Source organism: Nestor notabilis, unplaced genomic scaffold (genome assembly GCF_000696875.1).
Source record: "Nestor notabilis isolate BGI_N333 unplaced genomic scaffold, ASM69687v1 scaffold4395, whole genome shotgun sequence".
NCBI classification, from domain to species: Eukaryota; Metazoa; Chordata; class Aves; order Psittaciformes; family Psittacidae; genus Nestor; species Nestor notabilis.
This window is the reverse complement of record NW_009927725.1, coordinates 10,009-27,808: the sequence shown is the minus strand read 5'-3', so window position 1 is coordinate 27,808 and position 17,800 is coordinate 10,009. Positions and strand designations below refer to the sequence as shown.

Genomic DNA, 17,800 nt, shown 5'->3' with positions numbered 1-17,800 from the left:
ACTTGTCACCTTAGTCCAGATCACTTAGAACGCCAACTGTTAGAACACTTTTTGTTTTTCCAAAAGGAACTGATCAAATAGGAGGTAAAAACCTTTCAGAGAAGCTGACTCCAGTAGCTGGTATTGCTTTGAAGCAAGCAAACTTCCTTCTCTTCACTTAATGTGTACTTTGGCACATTTTTATAGTGGGTATGGCCCAAGCAGCCATTATTTGTACTTGATCATTCATCCTTTGAAGAGAGCAGTCAGAAGAACGAAAGCCATGTTTTGAATTTAGAGTTAATCAGCCACTTCAGCAGCCAAATGCAGACAATGTCGAACGATAGAACGTTGTTGTCTTCTCAGTGATGGATAACAGGATTAATTATTAATCTTCTTAGGACTGAAGGCATAAAGCTTTCATATGTATTCCAAAGCAAGCTGTATTTATTTTCAAATTCGAACTCAGCAAATTTAATTTTAACAAAAACAATCTTGCAGTCTGTAGAATGTGGAACTGACTTCAAGACAGCAGCCACCTGGAAAACTGGAATTAGCTCTTATTCTGCTTTTGCAAACGGCCTTATAGGAGACTACCACATGAAAACTTAGAACAGACTGCATGGAAATAGGCAATGACTTCTTTACCTCTCAGAAACAAGGGTTTCTGAGAGGTTATTCTTAAATCTCTGAGTATCACACCACTGAGTATATAGTGGCACTGGAAGTTGTCAGCGGTATGAAAACGAAGAGCAGGCTTTTGGCAACTTGGTGTTTAAAACACTACCTATAGCCTACATGCATATCCAAACAAGAGACCAAATCCTAAATTGAAATTCTTGGCTGCAGTAAGGTCTACACCACATCTTGGTGGGTGCAGATGAGTTCCTTCAAAGGTAAGGCAGACAGTAACTGCGGGAAACTTGTTTTATGCAAATACTCACCCTAGTCTCATCCAAAAAGAATCTGAAATTACTGACACTGCAGTCAGTAGTTTGTTTTAAGCTATGACTTATTGACAGAATCACAGAATGGTTTGGGTTGGAAGTAACCTTTAAAGGGCACCTAGTCCAACCTTTGCCATGTAGAGGGACACCTTCCACTAGACCAAGTTGCTCAGAGCCTTGTCCAACCTGAGATTGAATGTTTCCAGGTGTGGTTGTGGTGCAGCCACAACTTCTTTGGGCAACCTGTTCCAGTATTTCACAACCCTCATCATAAAAAATATTTCTTCCTCTTATCTAGTCCAAATGTACACTTATTAGTTTAAAATAATTAGCCCTTGTCCTATCACTACAAGCCCTGCTTAAAAGTTTGTCCCCATCTTTCTTATAGGCCCCCTTTAAGTACTGAAAGGCTGCAATGAAGTCCCTCTGCAGCCTTCTCCAGGCTGAACAAGACTTTCCTCATAAGCCACAACTTCTTTGGGCAACCTGTTCCAGTATTTCACAACCCTCATCATAAAAAATATTTCTTCCTCTTATCTAGTCCAAATGTACACTTATTAGTTTAAAATAATTAGCCCTTGTCCTATCACTACAAGCCCTGCTTAAAAGTTTGTCCCCATCTTTCTTATAGGCCCCCTTTAAGTACTGAAAGGCTGCAATGAAGTCCCTCTGCAGCCTTCTCCAGGCTGAACAAGACTTTCCTCATAGGAGAGGTGTTCCATCTCCCTGATCATTTTTGTGGCCCTCCTCTGGACCCTTTATTAGAGGTCCATGTCTTTGCTGGGCTCCAGATGGAGTCTCATGAGAGTGGAGAAGAGGCGCAAAGTCGCCTACCTTAACCTGCTGGCCACACTTCTTCAGATGCAGCCCAAGACACAACTGGCCTTCTGGGCTGCAAGCGCATATTGCTAGCTACTGTCCAGCTTTTCATCTATCAGTACCCCCAAGTCATTCTCTGCAGGGCTGCTCTCAATCCCTTTATCCCCAGCCTGTATTGGTACCAGGGGTTTCCCCAACCCAGGTGGAGGACCTTGCACTTGGCCTTGTTGAATGTTATGAGGCTCACACAGGCCCACTTCTCAAGCTTGTCCAGGTCCCTCTGAATGGCAGTCTGTCCCTCAGGCATGTCAACCGCACCACTCAGCTTAGTGTCATCTGCAAACCTGCTACGGGTGCACTTGATCCCACTATGTCATTGATGAAGATACTGAACAGTGCTGCTCCCAATACAGACCTGTGAGGGACACCACTTGTCACTGATCTCTATCTGGATATTAAGCCATTGACCACCACCCTCTAAACGTGACCATCCAACCAATTCCTCATCCACTGAACATTCCACCCATTGAATCCATATCTTTCCAATTTAGAGAGAAGGATGTTGTAGAGGACCACATCAAATGCCTCACGTAAGTCCAGACAGACAAAAACCGCAGCTCTTCCCTTGTCCGCTGGTGGTGTCACTCATCATAGAAGGCCACTAGGTTGGTCAGGCAGGACCACCTTTGGTGAAGCCACGCTGGCTGTCTTGAATCACCTCCTGTCTCCTGCTTTCCTTTCCTGATTTCTTACACCTGGTGATCAAGAGATCTTGTGCTCTATGGAAAGCAACCTTAATGATCTGCCAGCTCTGTTCTTGCTGCTTTAGCCCCACTGTCATTTGTTAGTATGGCACTACTGCAGAGCAGAGAAGAAAAAATGACCCTACCACAAACAGGATGGAATTTAAATTCTGGAACTGTCCTAACACCAGAGCCCACCTGAAAATTAGTCTTACCATTTCATTATCTGGAAACAGAGAACAAGTAAGTCTCAAAAAAAGGAAGACCTCACAGAAGGGGCCTGTCTCAACCAGTGCTTACCAAACACAGGTGATCCCTTAGTGTTCCACACAGCATCAGATCTCACAGCGACGTTGAACTTTTAACCAATGAAAAAGTATGCCCCCATTAAAAACACTGTTGCCTTAATTATTTCTCTTCTGCCCAGCTTTTGCAGCATCTTCTATTATTACAAAGTAAGTAATGCCAGGAATGGCAGCTTTAAAAAGAAACAGCTGGAATTTGTGAATGATTTGATAATGCCTTCAGCCCACTCCCTCTGACTTCCTAACTGGTTTACAGAGCTGCATTCGAAAAAAAAAACGTATTTGCTAGCTAAAAATGAGAGAGCTTTATAAGGAGGCCTGACGTCTCCACATTAAAGGCTAATCTGTGAATGAGCAGAATCAGAGGTCTCTCTATAGCCAGCATGCTGTTTCACCATGGCAGCTTCTCCTGTGTCGGAAGAGAACAATCTAGAAGGCATTTCATTGTTCAGTGTTTCATCGGTTTCCCCTCCCAGAAACAGTGACTAGGATTGCTTTAGGAGAGTAAAGAAAGTAAAACCCCTTTTCCACTGCAGCAGACACATTCTTGGCTATAAAGTTTGATGGGCTATTCTCTTTGTTTTCCTAAGACTGAAAACTTTCTCCCTTCCTTCACCTTATAAAACAAAGAAAACAATCTGCCAAAGGTCCATTGCTTCAATATCCTTTCCTATCAGTAACTGGATTAGTCAAGAGATTTATCTCAAACTGACCATTTGAAGATAAAGGATAATGTTTTGTAATATTTGAGTTGAGACTGCTTCAGACATAAGTTTTTTGGAGCCTGGAACAACCCAGTCAACTCAAGGGGTTTCAGTGCAACTCTGGTCTCAGTTGTATGGATGACCCTGCAATGACTATTCTACCTACTGTAGTATCAGAATAGTAAGCTTAAAGCATAAACTAAATATAAAACAGTACTTGCTAATTATGTAGACTTACTTTCCCTCTGATGGATTTACTGAAATTAAAATATTCCTTCAAAACATTGCCTTAACTGGGAGAGTCCAGCAATAGCTCATATAGCCATGTATCCACGCAAAATAAAGTGAGCAGGGTTAGAAGTCACCTGAATAATGGAAAGCTATGAGAAAAATATTAACAGAGTACTACTGGTGTGCCCTATGCAATAAAGTGAAACAAAAAAGAAGGCTAAGTATATTTGAGCAGTTTACAGGCACTGTAAATAGATGACTTAATCAATCCACCCCTTGGTTAACCTTTGACGTGGAAGATTGCTTCATCATTCAAACTCAAAGGTATGCTTGTGAAGGGTAATAAAAAGGCCACAACAAATAAGAATTAAGTTTTGTGATTTTGATGGGAAGGATAAAAAAGTCTAGTCAAGGTAGCTTGGTTTTGAATCTACTGCAAAAAATACCAAAAAGTGTGAATGGTCCAGTTTATGCCAGTTCATTTCAGTTTCTCAGAAACAGTCAGCACTGCTCAGCCTGATGCAGATGTGTTTACAGTGAAGTTCTTAGTACAATTTACATCATTTTTAGCTGCAACATCCTAACTTTTTTCCAGTTATTATTTTCCATCTATCCACCTACCTAGAAATACAAGTATCACACTTAAAGAAAATCATACTTTCAAAAAACGCTTAGTTGTGTGTTGTTTACAGTCACCACAACATTTTGACAGTCTGGTTTTGCACTACAGTGTGAAATGACAATGCAAAATTAGTGAAAACAATTTTTTTTCCCTTCTGGAAGAATCTGTTTACTCTGTTACTGAGGTAAGTTTGTCAAATCTGAAGTAATTCAGAATCATGTGAGGGAGGTGGCTACGTTTTCCAAATTCAGCATGGAATTGTCCCCTTTGCCCCTTCACACACACAACCCCGATATTATCTGGAAGATTGACTACCACAGTTCAAAAGGGTTTTTACACTTTCACAGCAGGAAAACAAATCAGCTTTTTCAAATGACCCAAGAGACTTTTCAGCTTTTGACTCTGAGAAATGCGTTATTTTGGCAGAAGCTGTCATGAAGCTATTGAAATCTTCACTGAGAAACAACTTGCTTTTAAGAGGAAACCCCGACTCAAACAATTTCAGGATATTGAGGAAAAAAGTTAAAAGGCTTGCTCTAACAGGTTATGGAAAAAAACCCCAACAACCACCCACCCACAAAACAAATCAAAAATCCCAACAGACTTAGATCTGGAACAGCATAACAGCTTCAATTTCTAGTTTGTGTAAGTATCTTAAGCAGTTATTCCACTCCCCTTGCAAGTGCCTAATTTTAGCATAAATTCTATAAATATAAAGTGAAACCAAGGACATATCTAATAATAGAAATAGATACCCACTCCCTTGTTTCAGAAGGACACTGTGATTCAATAAATCCAACCAAACCATCCTGAGACATCCAAAGCCACTAAATATATTCTTCAAGGGTAATAAATATGTTTTCATAAATACTGTAGACATTGCTGCAAAAGGTGATTAAGGTAAATGAATCAACTGTATAAACAAACAAATAAAAATCATGCTTACCTTTGTCTGATGTTACTGTGCAAGGGCTGGTCATTCTGCAAATGGATTGGTGAGGCTGCCCGCTTTGGTGAAGGGAGGGACTCTCTAGGGGTTTGCTTTGGTGATATTGGCACTTCATTGCAGGAGGAAGATTCTCGTCCAGAAAGTGAAAGGGAGATGGAACTATCCAAGGTTGCTGAAGGGTCAGAAGCCTGTCTAATGGCACTGTCATCATCTGCTTTTCTATCACTCTTTTCATTTGAGAGATCTTCTTTATCTGGAACACCATCTTTTTCATGGCTTGAGTACTCTTTGGATTCAGAAATCACACTCTTTAACTCCCTCGTCTCAGTTCTAGACAAATACGAGGAGCCACAGTCCTTGTTTTCCTCATCCTGCCTTTCACTTTTCACTCCCTTTCTTTCCACACTGTCAGGATCTTTCCTTGCCCGTGTATATCTGGATGAGTAGTCAGAATCCAAATCAGTATCAAGAGATAATCCATATTTTTCTGCTAGCTGGCGCCGCCTCTCTGCCTTGTACCTAGCTATTCTTTCTGCTTTTGACTCTAGTTCCTGGACATCCATGTTTCCTGTACTATACAAGGGCTCTGTATTACCTCCTGTGGTTTCTGCCCGATATCTGGATGACCTGGGTTGTTTTTCTACAGAAGAATCTGAAGTTTCCTCCTCCTCATTTGATCTTCCTGTTGAAAGTACAACATATGTGAGCAAATCCATCCCAAAACTCTGAGTACCCTACCCACCATTCACACTGAGTAAACAAAAAGCTTCCCATTTTCTTACAAATCAAAGTGTACTAGTGACTGCATAGACACATTACATTTTGGCACTTATGTCTCCAAAAGCATATACAAATGATAAAGAAATGTCTATTAGTTAAATATGTTGAGTTCATATCAACTGATTGTTGTTTTAAAACTATATGGATAACCAACCTTGTTCAAGTAAGACAGCTAAAGAATTAAAAAGGCACTTAAAAAACCTTCTGATCATGGCTTTTCTACAAAACTCCTCTCCATTTGTGTACGACACAAATGACAGGGTAGTAAACATGAAGTAATTCAGCAACGCAAGACTGCCTTATATTATGCTACTTACCTAAGTGGGGACTGTATGGATCAGTTGCACGCATATATCTTGGTGTATCTTCCTCTAGTAAACGGTGTGTGACTGATCCTGGACAGTTCTGTAGAAGCATAGGTTGTGTATCATTTTCAATTCCCTCTAAGCGTCTAGCTATTCTCTCTTTTCTGAAAAAGATGTGAAAAATGTGAAACCCAGCATCTTTGAAGATTTGAGGGGAGAGTTTCTAAGAGGAAGTAACAAAACAAGCTGTGTGTTTTGTTTTACAGGCCAAAGGCTTTTTGTTTTTTTACCTTTTCATTTCCAAAAAATCTTGGTTGTTTGGTTCAAACAGTTTTCTTAATTCTGAAACTGAGACAACAAAAGATTATGCAGTTTATAAGCTGCTAAGTTTCAGCAACTCTCAGAAACTTGTTAAAATGCTTTAGAATAAAAGAACAATCAAATAAAGTGAAGAGGTTTGAAATTGCTTTTGTCAGGGTACAAGTACTTTCCTCTGTTTTCCTCATCTATTAAGCTTGCACTGTCAAACGTGCACTAGGCACATAGGTGTAAGCATCAAGGAGTCCTCTGCTCTAAATAGAATCTGCTGTGAATCATCCTAGAAACTTTCAAGATCTTGTATAAACTGGGCAAGTTGTATTTTAATTAGATGGGGTCAAGCTTACACACTACTGTAACTCATTTCAAAATCAGGTAATATGGAATTACCGCTTACCCTGTCTACACAAAGGTCCAGGACTGACTATGTTTAAAGAGAAACAGTGTCCCCTATTCCCTACTTTTCCTCCACTCCCTTCCTTATATTGAACAAATCCCACTGACTCATGGTTGGAGTGAAAATTACTGCGTATCCTCATTATATTCCTTCATGGTTAATCACTCTACTTTGCTAATTTTCCCGTATAGTTTTAATGGGATATAATTTCCTTCTCTCCCCCTGAATTATTTGGTGGTGTTATGTGCTAGCAGACAGCTGTCACAGTTCAAAAAACAGTAGTGAACCAAGAGAAGGCATGAAAGATGAAGTAAGTCCTATATATACACACGTGCACAGTTACCAGTGACGTTTGCAAACCACATTGGAGCAGTGAGTGCTACAAAAACAAGTGTGGTGTTGGCTCCTTACCGCTAGAAAGAGAAATCAACCCCAAGGCTGTCAAAGGATGCAGCAGACTGGGGGTGTGGGTAGGTGGTGAGTACCCTCCACACCCCATATCATTGCCTTGGCAAAGATGTGAAGATGTGGTGCTAAAAGCTGTACCCATTTATTCTGATGCAACAGACCTCTGGAGTTCTGATACTGCTGACCCAAGGATCAAGAAGCAAGCTCAAGTCTACAGCCTGCTAAATCAGCACTAGATTAACACCGGAAGTGCCTGATGAGTCAGGAGTGTCCAGAAGACACTGTTCCATGCCACTGCAGAAAGCTGTCAGCTTTTTTCCCGACCAGACTCCATTGCTCTAGATACTTAGAAGATAAACATTATTGAAACACCACCCTTTTAAAGGTCAAATGCACCTTTTCTCCTTTCCCTCTACTGCAAGAACTTACATGCATAGCTAAGTCAGGGTTTCAGCTTAGTTGACAAATATCCTGGAATTTTGCTGTTTGCTCAATACCAGTGCTCATACCTCATAGATACTATTGACATTGCCTGTCACATCAACCTTATGTGCTGAAAAGCCACTAGAATTCCAGGTAAAATATCTTAGATCAGCAAGAATTAATGTATTCTGATCATGACTACTCAGAGAAGCAAGTGAATGAGGTACAAATATAGCGTCTGAGGCTACAGATGAGTGCCTACTGAAGATGCGTGATTAACAAGGGAAGAAATCAACTGAGCCACTCTCCAAAAATTCCCTTTAGTCTACATTTTTAAAGAAATCAGACTCAAGCTATCCATTTCAATTTGTCAAGCCAAGTTAGCTCAGACTGCGATCACTCCATGAAAAAATACAATCGTATATATTGGAAGCAACTAGCAGTGCAGAATAGCTAAGTGTGCAGCTACTTAACAGTGCCAAAATAAGGGATGCTTCTTCCATGCCTAGTTTCAGCATCTGCAGTAAAGCAGTTTGAAGCCTTTGCTGTTGACCAGGTTGACAGTGGAAGATAGCCACTGAAAGAGCAAGCTCCAGACACAGACCTCTGGAGATGAATGGGAACTAGACCTGGGCAATGCAAAATCTGCATCCAAACCAATACCAAAGCAAAGCAGAGCCCATACATTGTGTTTTCATAGACCTTTCTCTCAATTCATGAGCAGTTCCTGCTGCTGGCCAGCCTACTCAAGCTGTGCTGGCAGTGGAACTGTGTTAGAGAACTTATCCACATGAAACCAGCCTTTGTCTCACATTCACACCAAAGGAAATGATTTCTCATAAATACTTCGCTCTCACCTCCGCCAAATCTACTTCTGTTTAAGTTAGTTTTTCTGGCTATTAGAATTTTTCTGTTCCATCTGTTGGCTATACATACATAAAATGGTCAAAACAAAACACATAATTGTTCTGCCACTTCAGACAGATCAAAGGCCTCCACAGCTCACAGTTAATAAAACCACATTCCATCCAAACCCTGATCATTTTTCTTCCCTAGTCACCAATTTATACAGTCCCTAAAATCATGATCAGAGAACAAGACTTTTACACAGCTTTAAGGCTTTAAAGCATAGCTTTGTATACTAAAGTCTTTGTTCCCCCACCCCCAAAAAAAGAAGTTGTCCACATACAAGAAATGTGGAACATCCAAAGAACTCCCAGCAACATTAGTTCAACACCCTCTTGTTACGTGTTAGCTGAAGTTCCAGAGATTCTACTACTGCTTTGCAGCCCTAAAAAGAGCACTGGCTTCATGAAGAATCTCCCCAACACCTTCCCAAACAAGATGGGACAAAAATAGCATGGGACTACTCTATGCTGCCTTACACTTTTTCCACGCTTGAGATTCCAGACAGTAATTTCAGCTAGGTTGGCCAACATCTGCAGAGCTTTTTTGTGAAAGCATTTTCAGCAATAGTCTTCTGGGAAGGTGAGGAAAAGAAGGAAAAACAAAACAAAAGCAAACAACCAAAACCCAACACCCCAAAACAAACAAAAAACCACCACCACGAAAAAAACCCACCTCCTACAACCCCCCCTCCAAAAAACCATAAAAAACACAAAAAAACCAAACCTACAAAAAAGAGAAAAAACCCCAAAACCCAACCCCAACTCCCCTCCCCCAGAAAGGAAGATAAAATGTAGGAAGTCTTCTACTCTAGTGATTTTTTTTACATTTTTTTTTTCCCCCTGAATATTTGACTTCAAAACCTGAAGGCCAGTCGGAGAAATTCCACTCCCAAAGACACTGGTTGGCCCTTGCAAGCTTAGGTGATTGTATATCTCCTTTTTAGTTTGCAATCTGAATATGTTAGTGCCAATTTTCCGTCTGCTTATGGGAACATAATCCATCAGAAACTCCACCATTTCAAAGACACCCATGACAGTGTTAAAGAGTAACACCACTTCTACCTAAAAAGCAGCACAAAGATCTAATTCAGCAAAAAAGGACAGGACTAAGAAGCTTAAAATAATTAATTTTACAATAAAAGCTCCTTATCTAAATTACTTCATGCCAACACATTTTGTAGGCACTGTTGGTCAGTATAGTTAAGGCCAATGGGAAGACAAGCCACAGCTCAGGAATAGCCCTTAACTTCAGGCTTTATTTCAGGATGTTGAGCAGGATGCTGTGGCAGGATACCCTCTAACCTAGATAGTCAAAAGGCATCTTAATTATTGTAACTGTAGATATTCTGAACAGAACTTTCTTTATAATACCAGAATTTAGGAAAAGCAGTGTTGTTCCATGTCTCGTCCCAGAATAAAAACCAGAAAATACATTTGAAGTGCACCTTATAAAAATGTTTCAAAAACTCCTTAAATTAAGGTGAAAGTTTTTTTACAGAATCCATTAATCTTTCAGATACATTTGTTACAGAATATAAAAACGTTTTTGCTGAAAGGCCTCTTTGGTAACAGCAGGGGGGGTACATGTGGATAAAGCTGTGGGCATGTGACAGCAGCTTTATTTTTAAAATACAGAAACTGTAAAAACTATATCAAGCCTTACAAAAGTCCAAGCAGAGAGTAAGCATGTACATTTGTGAAGCCTGAATAAATATCAAGCAAGAATTTACCTGCCAGAGGCTTAATTTCTCAGAGATAATAAATAAACATTGCAACACGAGTATTTTCATTTTGAAGCAAATTTAACATGGCAGTGAGGCCTAGCTGCCTTGTTCCTGTCTCCTCCTGTCCTCACCTGGAGACATGATGGTCTACAAACCAGGCTGGAGAAGCATTTATTGTCTGGTTCCACTAGCAGAGGCATACTAACATGTTCAATGCTTATCTGCAGGTAGCAATATGTGAGACTTCAGCTAGACTCTTTGAACCTCAGTTCAGTCTGTATCAGTTGAAAATTAAAAATATTCCTTTGATTTTCCAATATGTGCAAATCCAGATCAAACTTAGGCCTTAGATGGGACAAATAACCTCTATTTTCAGTATGTGTCTGAAAGGGCCTCAAGTAGCTCCCACTGCTGACTTCTTCTTAAGTCTGGTATAGACTAAATCTGATGCCTTTATTATAAGAATAATTTCTTAGGAAATAGAGGCATCTTGAAACACAAATTCACTGAGAAGTAACTGACAGACAAAGTTTCTCAAGCAAAGGCTCTCACAATTAATTTTTCAGCCAGCATGACTGTAAGGCTAAGCATCTCAAAAAATGAGGGACTACATATACTTTCTGACTAGTGCTCTCAGGACATCTGCACTGGGTAAATCCATATCACTCTATTCCATCATTGTGCCAATGAAGTCTCTTTCTGAACATCTGTAATGATTATATTTAAAACCAAGCATACTGGTTAAATGTTATGCTGGAAGAAGGACTCCTTTTTCTAAAGGAACTCTGCAACAAAGGACATTAGAAGAGCAAGCTAGTTCCTTTACATTAGGATTAGTGCATCTAGCCTTGTAGTTTGTCTGAAAAGGGCAAATAACATCAGAACATACACACAATTTTAATTGAGTTCTGAGATCTGCAACATCCTTGAGTGAAGGGAGCATCTTTATGCCAGTTACCCATAGTTCTTAAGTCAAATGCCATCCTTTACTGGTCAAGAACTATTTCCCAGCAGATTGTGACTTTTTCTAAACAGTGCAAGAGAATTAACTCTCATCACTACTTCAACTGCATCAAAAGATAAAGGTGGAAGTGCTGTTTTCTTCTTAACTTATTCAGACTAAGGCAGAAGTTTAAAAAAAATTCACAATCCCCAAACCCATATGTAGTGCAGGTCCTTTAGCATGTAAGACTAAAAGTCAGTGTGTAGTCTGTTGGTTATGCGAGCACAGTGATTCTACCAACCACCGAAGGGGACTAGAAAGAGCTGTGACTACAAGCCAAGTTAATACTTTTGAATTCAATATCAATTTAACTGTACAAAGAAAGCAATCTCTGTGATGTTTTGAATTTCAACTGCTTCTTGATCTATTGAAAACTAGGTAAACAAAGCTGAACTTTACGAAGCAAGCATGTACTAAGGCCTTGTAAAAGAGCATTGTGGTTCATCCCCTATGCATACTTCACAGGGAAAAGAAAACTCATTTACAAAGCATCTGTGCCCAAGTGATTTTAACTGTGCATACACTTAACTTCACATGGTGATAAATTACCACTTGTGTTCATAATGTGTCTTTCTTACCTACCTTTTGGAAGTACTGCTAAGAGATTAGCATCAATATCCTTTGTGCTGTTTGCAAGTTCTTCTTTATCTTCAAATGAGAACTCCTTCTGAAAACTGAAAGCAACATCTTGTTTACAGAACTGTGGATGTTTCTGCTACAAATCAAACAGAGCCAAGATGTAACCAATTTATGGCAAGATAGTCTAACAGAGATACCAAAGAAAATATTTTCCATAAGAACAAAATAAGAAACAACCCCACGAAACTCACAAAGCCAAGCCCAACATAATCTGAAACCTGCTTGGAACTGACTGTGACATATTTTTGCATTAAATTGCTGACTGGAGACTGCTTCAAAATGCTCTACTGGCAATTACCTTTGAAATAATCTATATCAAATTATTCTTCATAAATATTAAAACATATTTCATCAAATGCAGTACTGTATGTACACTCCACCTAGAAGCCTTCTGCACGACTGCCCTATTGTTGTTACTCCACTGATCTCCGGATATTTTCTGGCTTATAATACACTAACATGAGCAGCAGAGAATTTAGTTTTATATCTTGTCTTTTCAAAACAGCAAAAATGGCCATTTAGATGAAACAAAATATTTCTTTAAATATGTTCATTAAATATACAAATTTTAACTGTAAAATGTAGGTGCCATAATGGCCTAAAGTAAACACCTAACTGTGCACAGATACTTTTTTGGAAGTTTATCCTCTTGTGGGTAAACAAAATGAGATTATTCTCTCCAATTATTAAACACAGAGAGAGAACTGTTGTATTCATAGAATCATAGAATGGTTAGGGATGGAAAGGACCTTAAGATCATCTAGTTCTGCCATTATGACTTCTAAACTATCAGAACCAGGCATAAAACTTACTGCTAGTCTTAAAACCTTTGGTATACTGTGTAGACAGATGTAACAGACACAAATCCATAGAGATCTTAGCTCAGTGATCTAAGCACAGTGACCTTAGAACTGTGCCATGGCAGAGCTGTGCCATATGATTTACTGTCATCTGATTGAGACAAACTGCACAGCCTTACTGGTGGCAACTCCTTCCTTAGAACAGTTTTTAAATGGCTTTTTAAAGAATTGAATACCCTTTCATCGAGGGTATTTGGTAAGAAAATTAAAAATAGCTAAAAAAATATTCTGCACTCGCTATTCCAGAAGAACATTTCTCATTGAAAAGGGTTTTAACATATAATGACTAATAACATTTTACATGAACTCCAAGCATTTGCTTCTTTATAGTTTAGAAATAATATTCCTTTGTAAGACATTGAGGAGAGAATAAGCCCCCCCCAATGACATTAAAGAAACTGGGCTGTGTCACATGCAGGCACCATGCCACCTGGTACAAATTGTCTCCAGTAATGGCACTTAGAGAAATTATTCCAGGTACTGCCAAGAAAAACAATGTTAGCCAATACAGAAAATAGCAAGTAGAAGATGGAGAGGTGCAATAAGCTGTCCATTAGAGAAAACTCTGTATCCTTACAGGGTAAGAACACTTTAATGGAACTAAACAAACAACTAAAACCAAAAACAAAATAAAATAGCACACAGCAGCCACAAGGAAATGGGTGCATGTATCATCTGAGACTGGGTAGAGACTGAGACAGTTAACTACATGTTCCTATATCCCTAACTCCATATTGACAATACTTGTGATTTTCACTAGCCTCGCAACCTATTTTTTTTTCTCAGACACAGCTTCTGGAGTGCCCTTAGGTGGAGAGATTCCCAGTTTCCATTTGAAAGGAGTTTCTAATCCTTTTGGCTGAGGATGAGTTTGAAAAATGTGAATAATATTGGCCTAAGGCTATAAATCAAACCAAAATCTATTCTGTCAAATCAATTTGAGTACTTAAAGCTTGTCTCAAAAGTGCCGAGAGACCCAGGTCATCACTTTTGAATACCTGGGCTTTATTTAGCAGCATCTCCAACTGCTTTCATAATGCTTCTGGCAGAGCAGCACCTTAAGTTTCTATAAACATGGAATTCTGCACAGAAAAGCACTTATCCATACAGCAAAATCCTCGGTTAAATTAACTGTGTGCTAACATCCACAACTGTGCCTCAGTCCCACATGAATTTTCAAGGGTAAAATCATGCAGAAACAGGACTGCCACTAACCCAGTGGTTCTAAGAAGAATTGTATTACTGGATTGCTGTGGACCCTTGACAAACTTCTAAATACTGTTAACTAGTTAAGTTCACTCGTGTCCCTTCCTCCAGACTCCAGGGAGTTCCAGGGACTCTGAAGCCAGAGACCCTCCAAACCAAGTCTAACTGTTTTTTCACTGGGTTTCCATCTGCTTGTTCTCAAGTCAGTGTTGTTGGTTTCCTTACTTATTTTCCTTAAAAGAAATTTCCCACATCTACTCAGCTGCCTCAAGACAGGCTCTCTGTTTTACTGAGTTTCATTGATTATCTGTAAATAATGTTCTTTACCTATTCCAGTTTTAAGTTATCTTTTTCGCATATGGTGACCAGAATTGAACAGTCTGGATTCCACACCTGCATCTTAGCAGCATCTTATAAAACCAGGAATTTTAATAGAGATATCATTATTGTATGACTAACCAGACGAATGCTAGGATTTACCACACAGTTGCCTTTTTGCCTTTATACTGTTTGGTTGCTCAAACCCGCATGAGAAACTAGAATGCTGAGGCTTTGCTTTCATCAGTTGCAAGTAACAGAAAAAGCCTCCACTGCACAACTGTGCACTTAGTATTATTACATTACATCCTTTTTCTATTACTCCTCAAGGTCATCCAGTTCTTCCTGTATGTGAGCTCCCTCCTCCTTTGTACTGAGGGTGGCTTCCAACTTTGCTCACTGGCAGATTTCATTAAAATTCTTTTAATAACCACAAACTTTTTAAGCTTAACCCTTGCTGGGCCATATCACATCATCACAGGTTATCTACTTTGTGAAAGTCCCTTCTCAGTTTCCCCTATGCTATCATTTTCCATTTCCCTCTGGACAGGTTGTCAACTTTTATTTACTTGTTTATTTTTAAATGTTTAACTATTTTCATATACTGATTATTTAATCCACAAAGGAGGACTTTTTCCTCTTCAGAGGCATTTTTGTTCTCTCTCACAAAGCTGCAGGTGGCATTGCTTGTTTTAAATATTTGCACATTAGAAACAAAATATTTTAAACCAATGTAACAATTACTGTGCTTTCACTTGCACAGATTGTCCAGGGACCAAGCACTGCTCTGAAGATGAAACAGTCAAGCCAAGCAACTGGGTATTTATAGATACATATATAAAATTAGTTCTAAAAATGAAAGTAGGCATATTTAGGACATGTCACAGTATTCAATAAGAACATTCATTAGGAACCTAAATTGAGTCAGAATGATGTTAAAGCAATTCCAAATAGTAAAAATCCAAAAATACATAAAAATTACAGGACACTACTCGTAAGAGTTTTAAAAAACGTATGCTCATAAGTACCTCCTCACTAAGGGTTCCCTTTTTCCTCACAGGGATCTATCCAGCTGTTTGCCTGCTAAAGGAGCACTTGCAGCATCAATTTAGCTGCTTAAGCAGAGTCAGAAAGTCAGACTTAGACTGCCAACTATATTTTACCTTCTAATTCATCCACAACCCTATTCTAGAATTATCACAGCTGCATCTGCTCACCTGTCCTTTTCTTAATTTCCCAAGTCCTGCTATAAATTTAGGTGCAGATTCCAAGCAGCAGCACCAGGAGTTTCTGCACTTAACAGACAACATTCATTATTAAAATAATTTAAGACATACATGTATGTCTTTAAATGAAAAATAAATAATTCAGAAGTTGCAAGAATTCTTTCTTCTTAAAGTCCCTGTTAATTCTGGATACCGAAAGAGGAACTTATCTTTTTTTGCTTGCCCAAAATATAGCCTGTGATCATGTTCATGAAATACTATCAACAGCATGAGGTCCCACAAATTTGTTTCTCACAGGATTTGTGTGTGGTTTGGCCTCGGGTTCCAAACAAACTCATTACATTCCCCCATGTTCAGGAATTCATACGATTCCTATTAAAACACAGGCGACAATGTTTCACAGCCTCAATAGTTTCTCTTTAAAAATGATGTGTAATGTGGCATTATAGAGTATTTGACAGTCTCAGTAGTTATATTGCTCTTGCAACTTCCACAGTAAGTGTGGGCTGCTTCTATACATCAGGGATTCCAGGCTGAAAACTTCATCTGCTGCTGCTGCTGCAGCAGAAAGTTTCTAAATAGCTGTCCCAGTAACCTACTTACATGCCCAAAAGTGAGCAGAAGTTTGATCCAAATGCCACTAGTTACACTGCCCTGCCATCTGGGTTAAAGCTACAGGATATATTGAGATTTTGTGACTGAAACACGTGCATAAAAATCCACTTGTATGCCTGCCAGCTAAGGTGCTTGGCATTCGATTTTCATCTCTTTCTCTACCTCCAGGACAATGTCTTTCCCTGGACTCTCACTTAAAAGGTCCACTCTGCAAGTCACATCCTTCCTTCACTACTCTCATTTCTACTTTCGCCTACCTGCCTTCCATAACACAAAATGTCTTTTACACCTATTCCCTCCACCTCTCTAGAGTACCTAAAATCCAGTATGGCAGGGTTCAGGTATGCTCCAGAAGGTGTGTGGTGACTGGAAAGATGCCTGCAAACATAGGCCTGGGTGCCTAAGGCTGGTGGATTCCTGTGCAGCTGAGCCAGCAAAACAGCTGGTTGCTGGGGCAAAAGTCAGTTCCCAACTCCCAGACCTCCTCTCTGCACCATTGTGAATGAGTCCAGCAAGCACAAAGGCAGACACAAAAAGCAGCTGGAGTCAGGATGGGAGGAGAGAGGGAATGCGACCTGCCACCTTGCTTGACTGTGAACTGTATCCCCTTACTCAGCCTTATGGAACCGCGCTCTAAGACTGCAGGCATGAGGCAGCATGGCCCTGCAAGGAAGCACCGTCACCTTTTCATTCCTGTCTGCAGTGTCTCCTACTGTGTGCTGACAAAGCTCTCTGCACAGCTGTATAATTAATTCACCTACTTCAGCCACCTTCTTTTTCAGACAGATCAGTTTTCCAAGCTAGTTCACTACATGCCTGTACTGCATCCATGCCATGCAAGGAAAAACGGGCATTGCAGTGGTAGGAGGCTCAGTGTAGAGTGGTACATTTCCCTTAGCAATGTCAGCTATAAATTTCACATTACTTAGGAGGCAGTTGGTATCTTCAATACCTGTTCAGAGCATCTGTTTAATGCCAAGGCTTGGTCCTGCGAGAGGACCAATAATTGTTTTCCCTGACAGAAGAATAAATGTAGATGCAAGCAATAACTGCAAGTTACAATTGTGCAACCAGCCATCTTCATTGGGCAAGAAAATCTTAATCTTACCTTAATGCTCTCTTCCTTTGGAGCAATCGTGAAGGTTTAAATCTGACTGAGTTTCCTTTGTCAAAATCTATGAAAAAAGAAACCAAACCACATCATGGTGAAGATCCTTTAATAAACGGTCAACTTTTAGGAAACCAGTTTATTGTCTCCAATCCACTGGAAAAGACTGCACAAAGGCCTTCCCCCACAGTCAAAGGAGCATAAGCTGGCATGTCCAACATGGTGATAAACCAAAGCCTTGCAAAAATGAGTACAGACAGTAA

At 39.7% G+C, this 17,800-nt stretch overlaps 1 protein-coding gene across 1 annotated transcript in view; it reads right to left on the bottom strand.

Annotated features, from left to right (window-relative positions):
• SVIL (supervillin) overlaps positions 1-17,600 on the bottom strand; it is a 69,484-nt gene extending 51,884 nt beyond the window's left edge. Inside the window, 5 exon segments of the mRNA XM_010014170.1 lie at positions 5,297-5,981; positions 6,397-6,548; positions 6,675-6,732; positions 12,148-12,239; positions 17,538-17,600. Coding sequence (XP_010012472.1) covers positions 5,297-5,981; positions 6,397-6,548; positions 6,675-6,682 — 845 coding nt within the window. The 5' untranslated portion in view covers positions 6,683-6,732; positions 12,148-12,239; positions 17,538-17,600.
• Between the last annotated feature and the right edge of the window lie 200 nt (positions 17,601-17,800).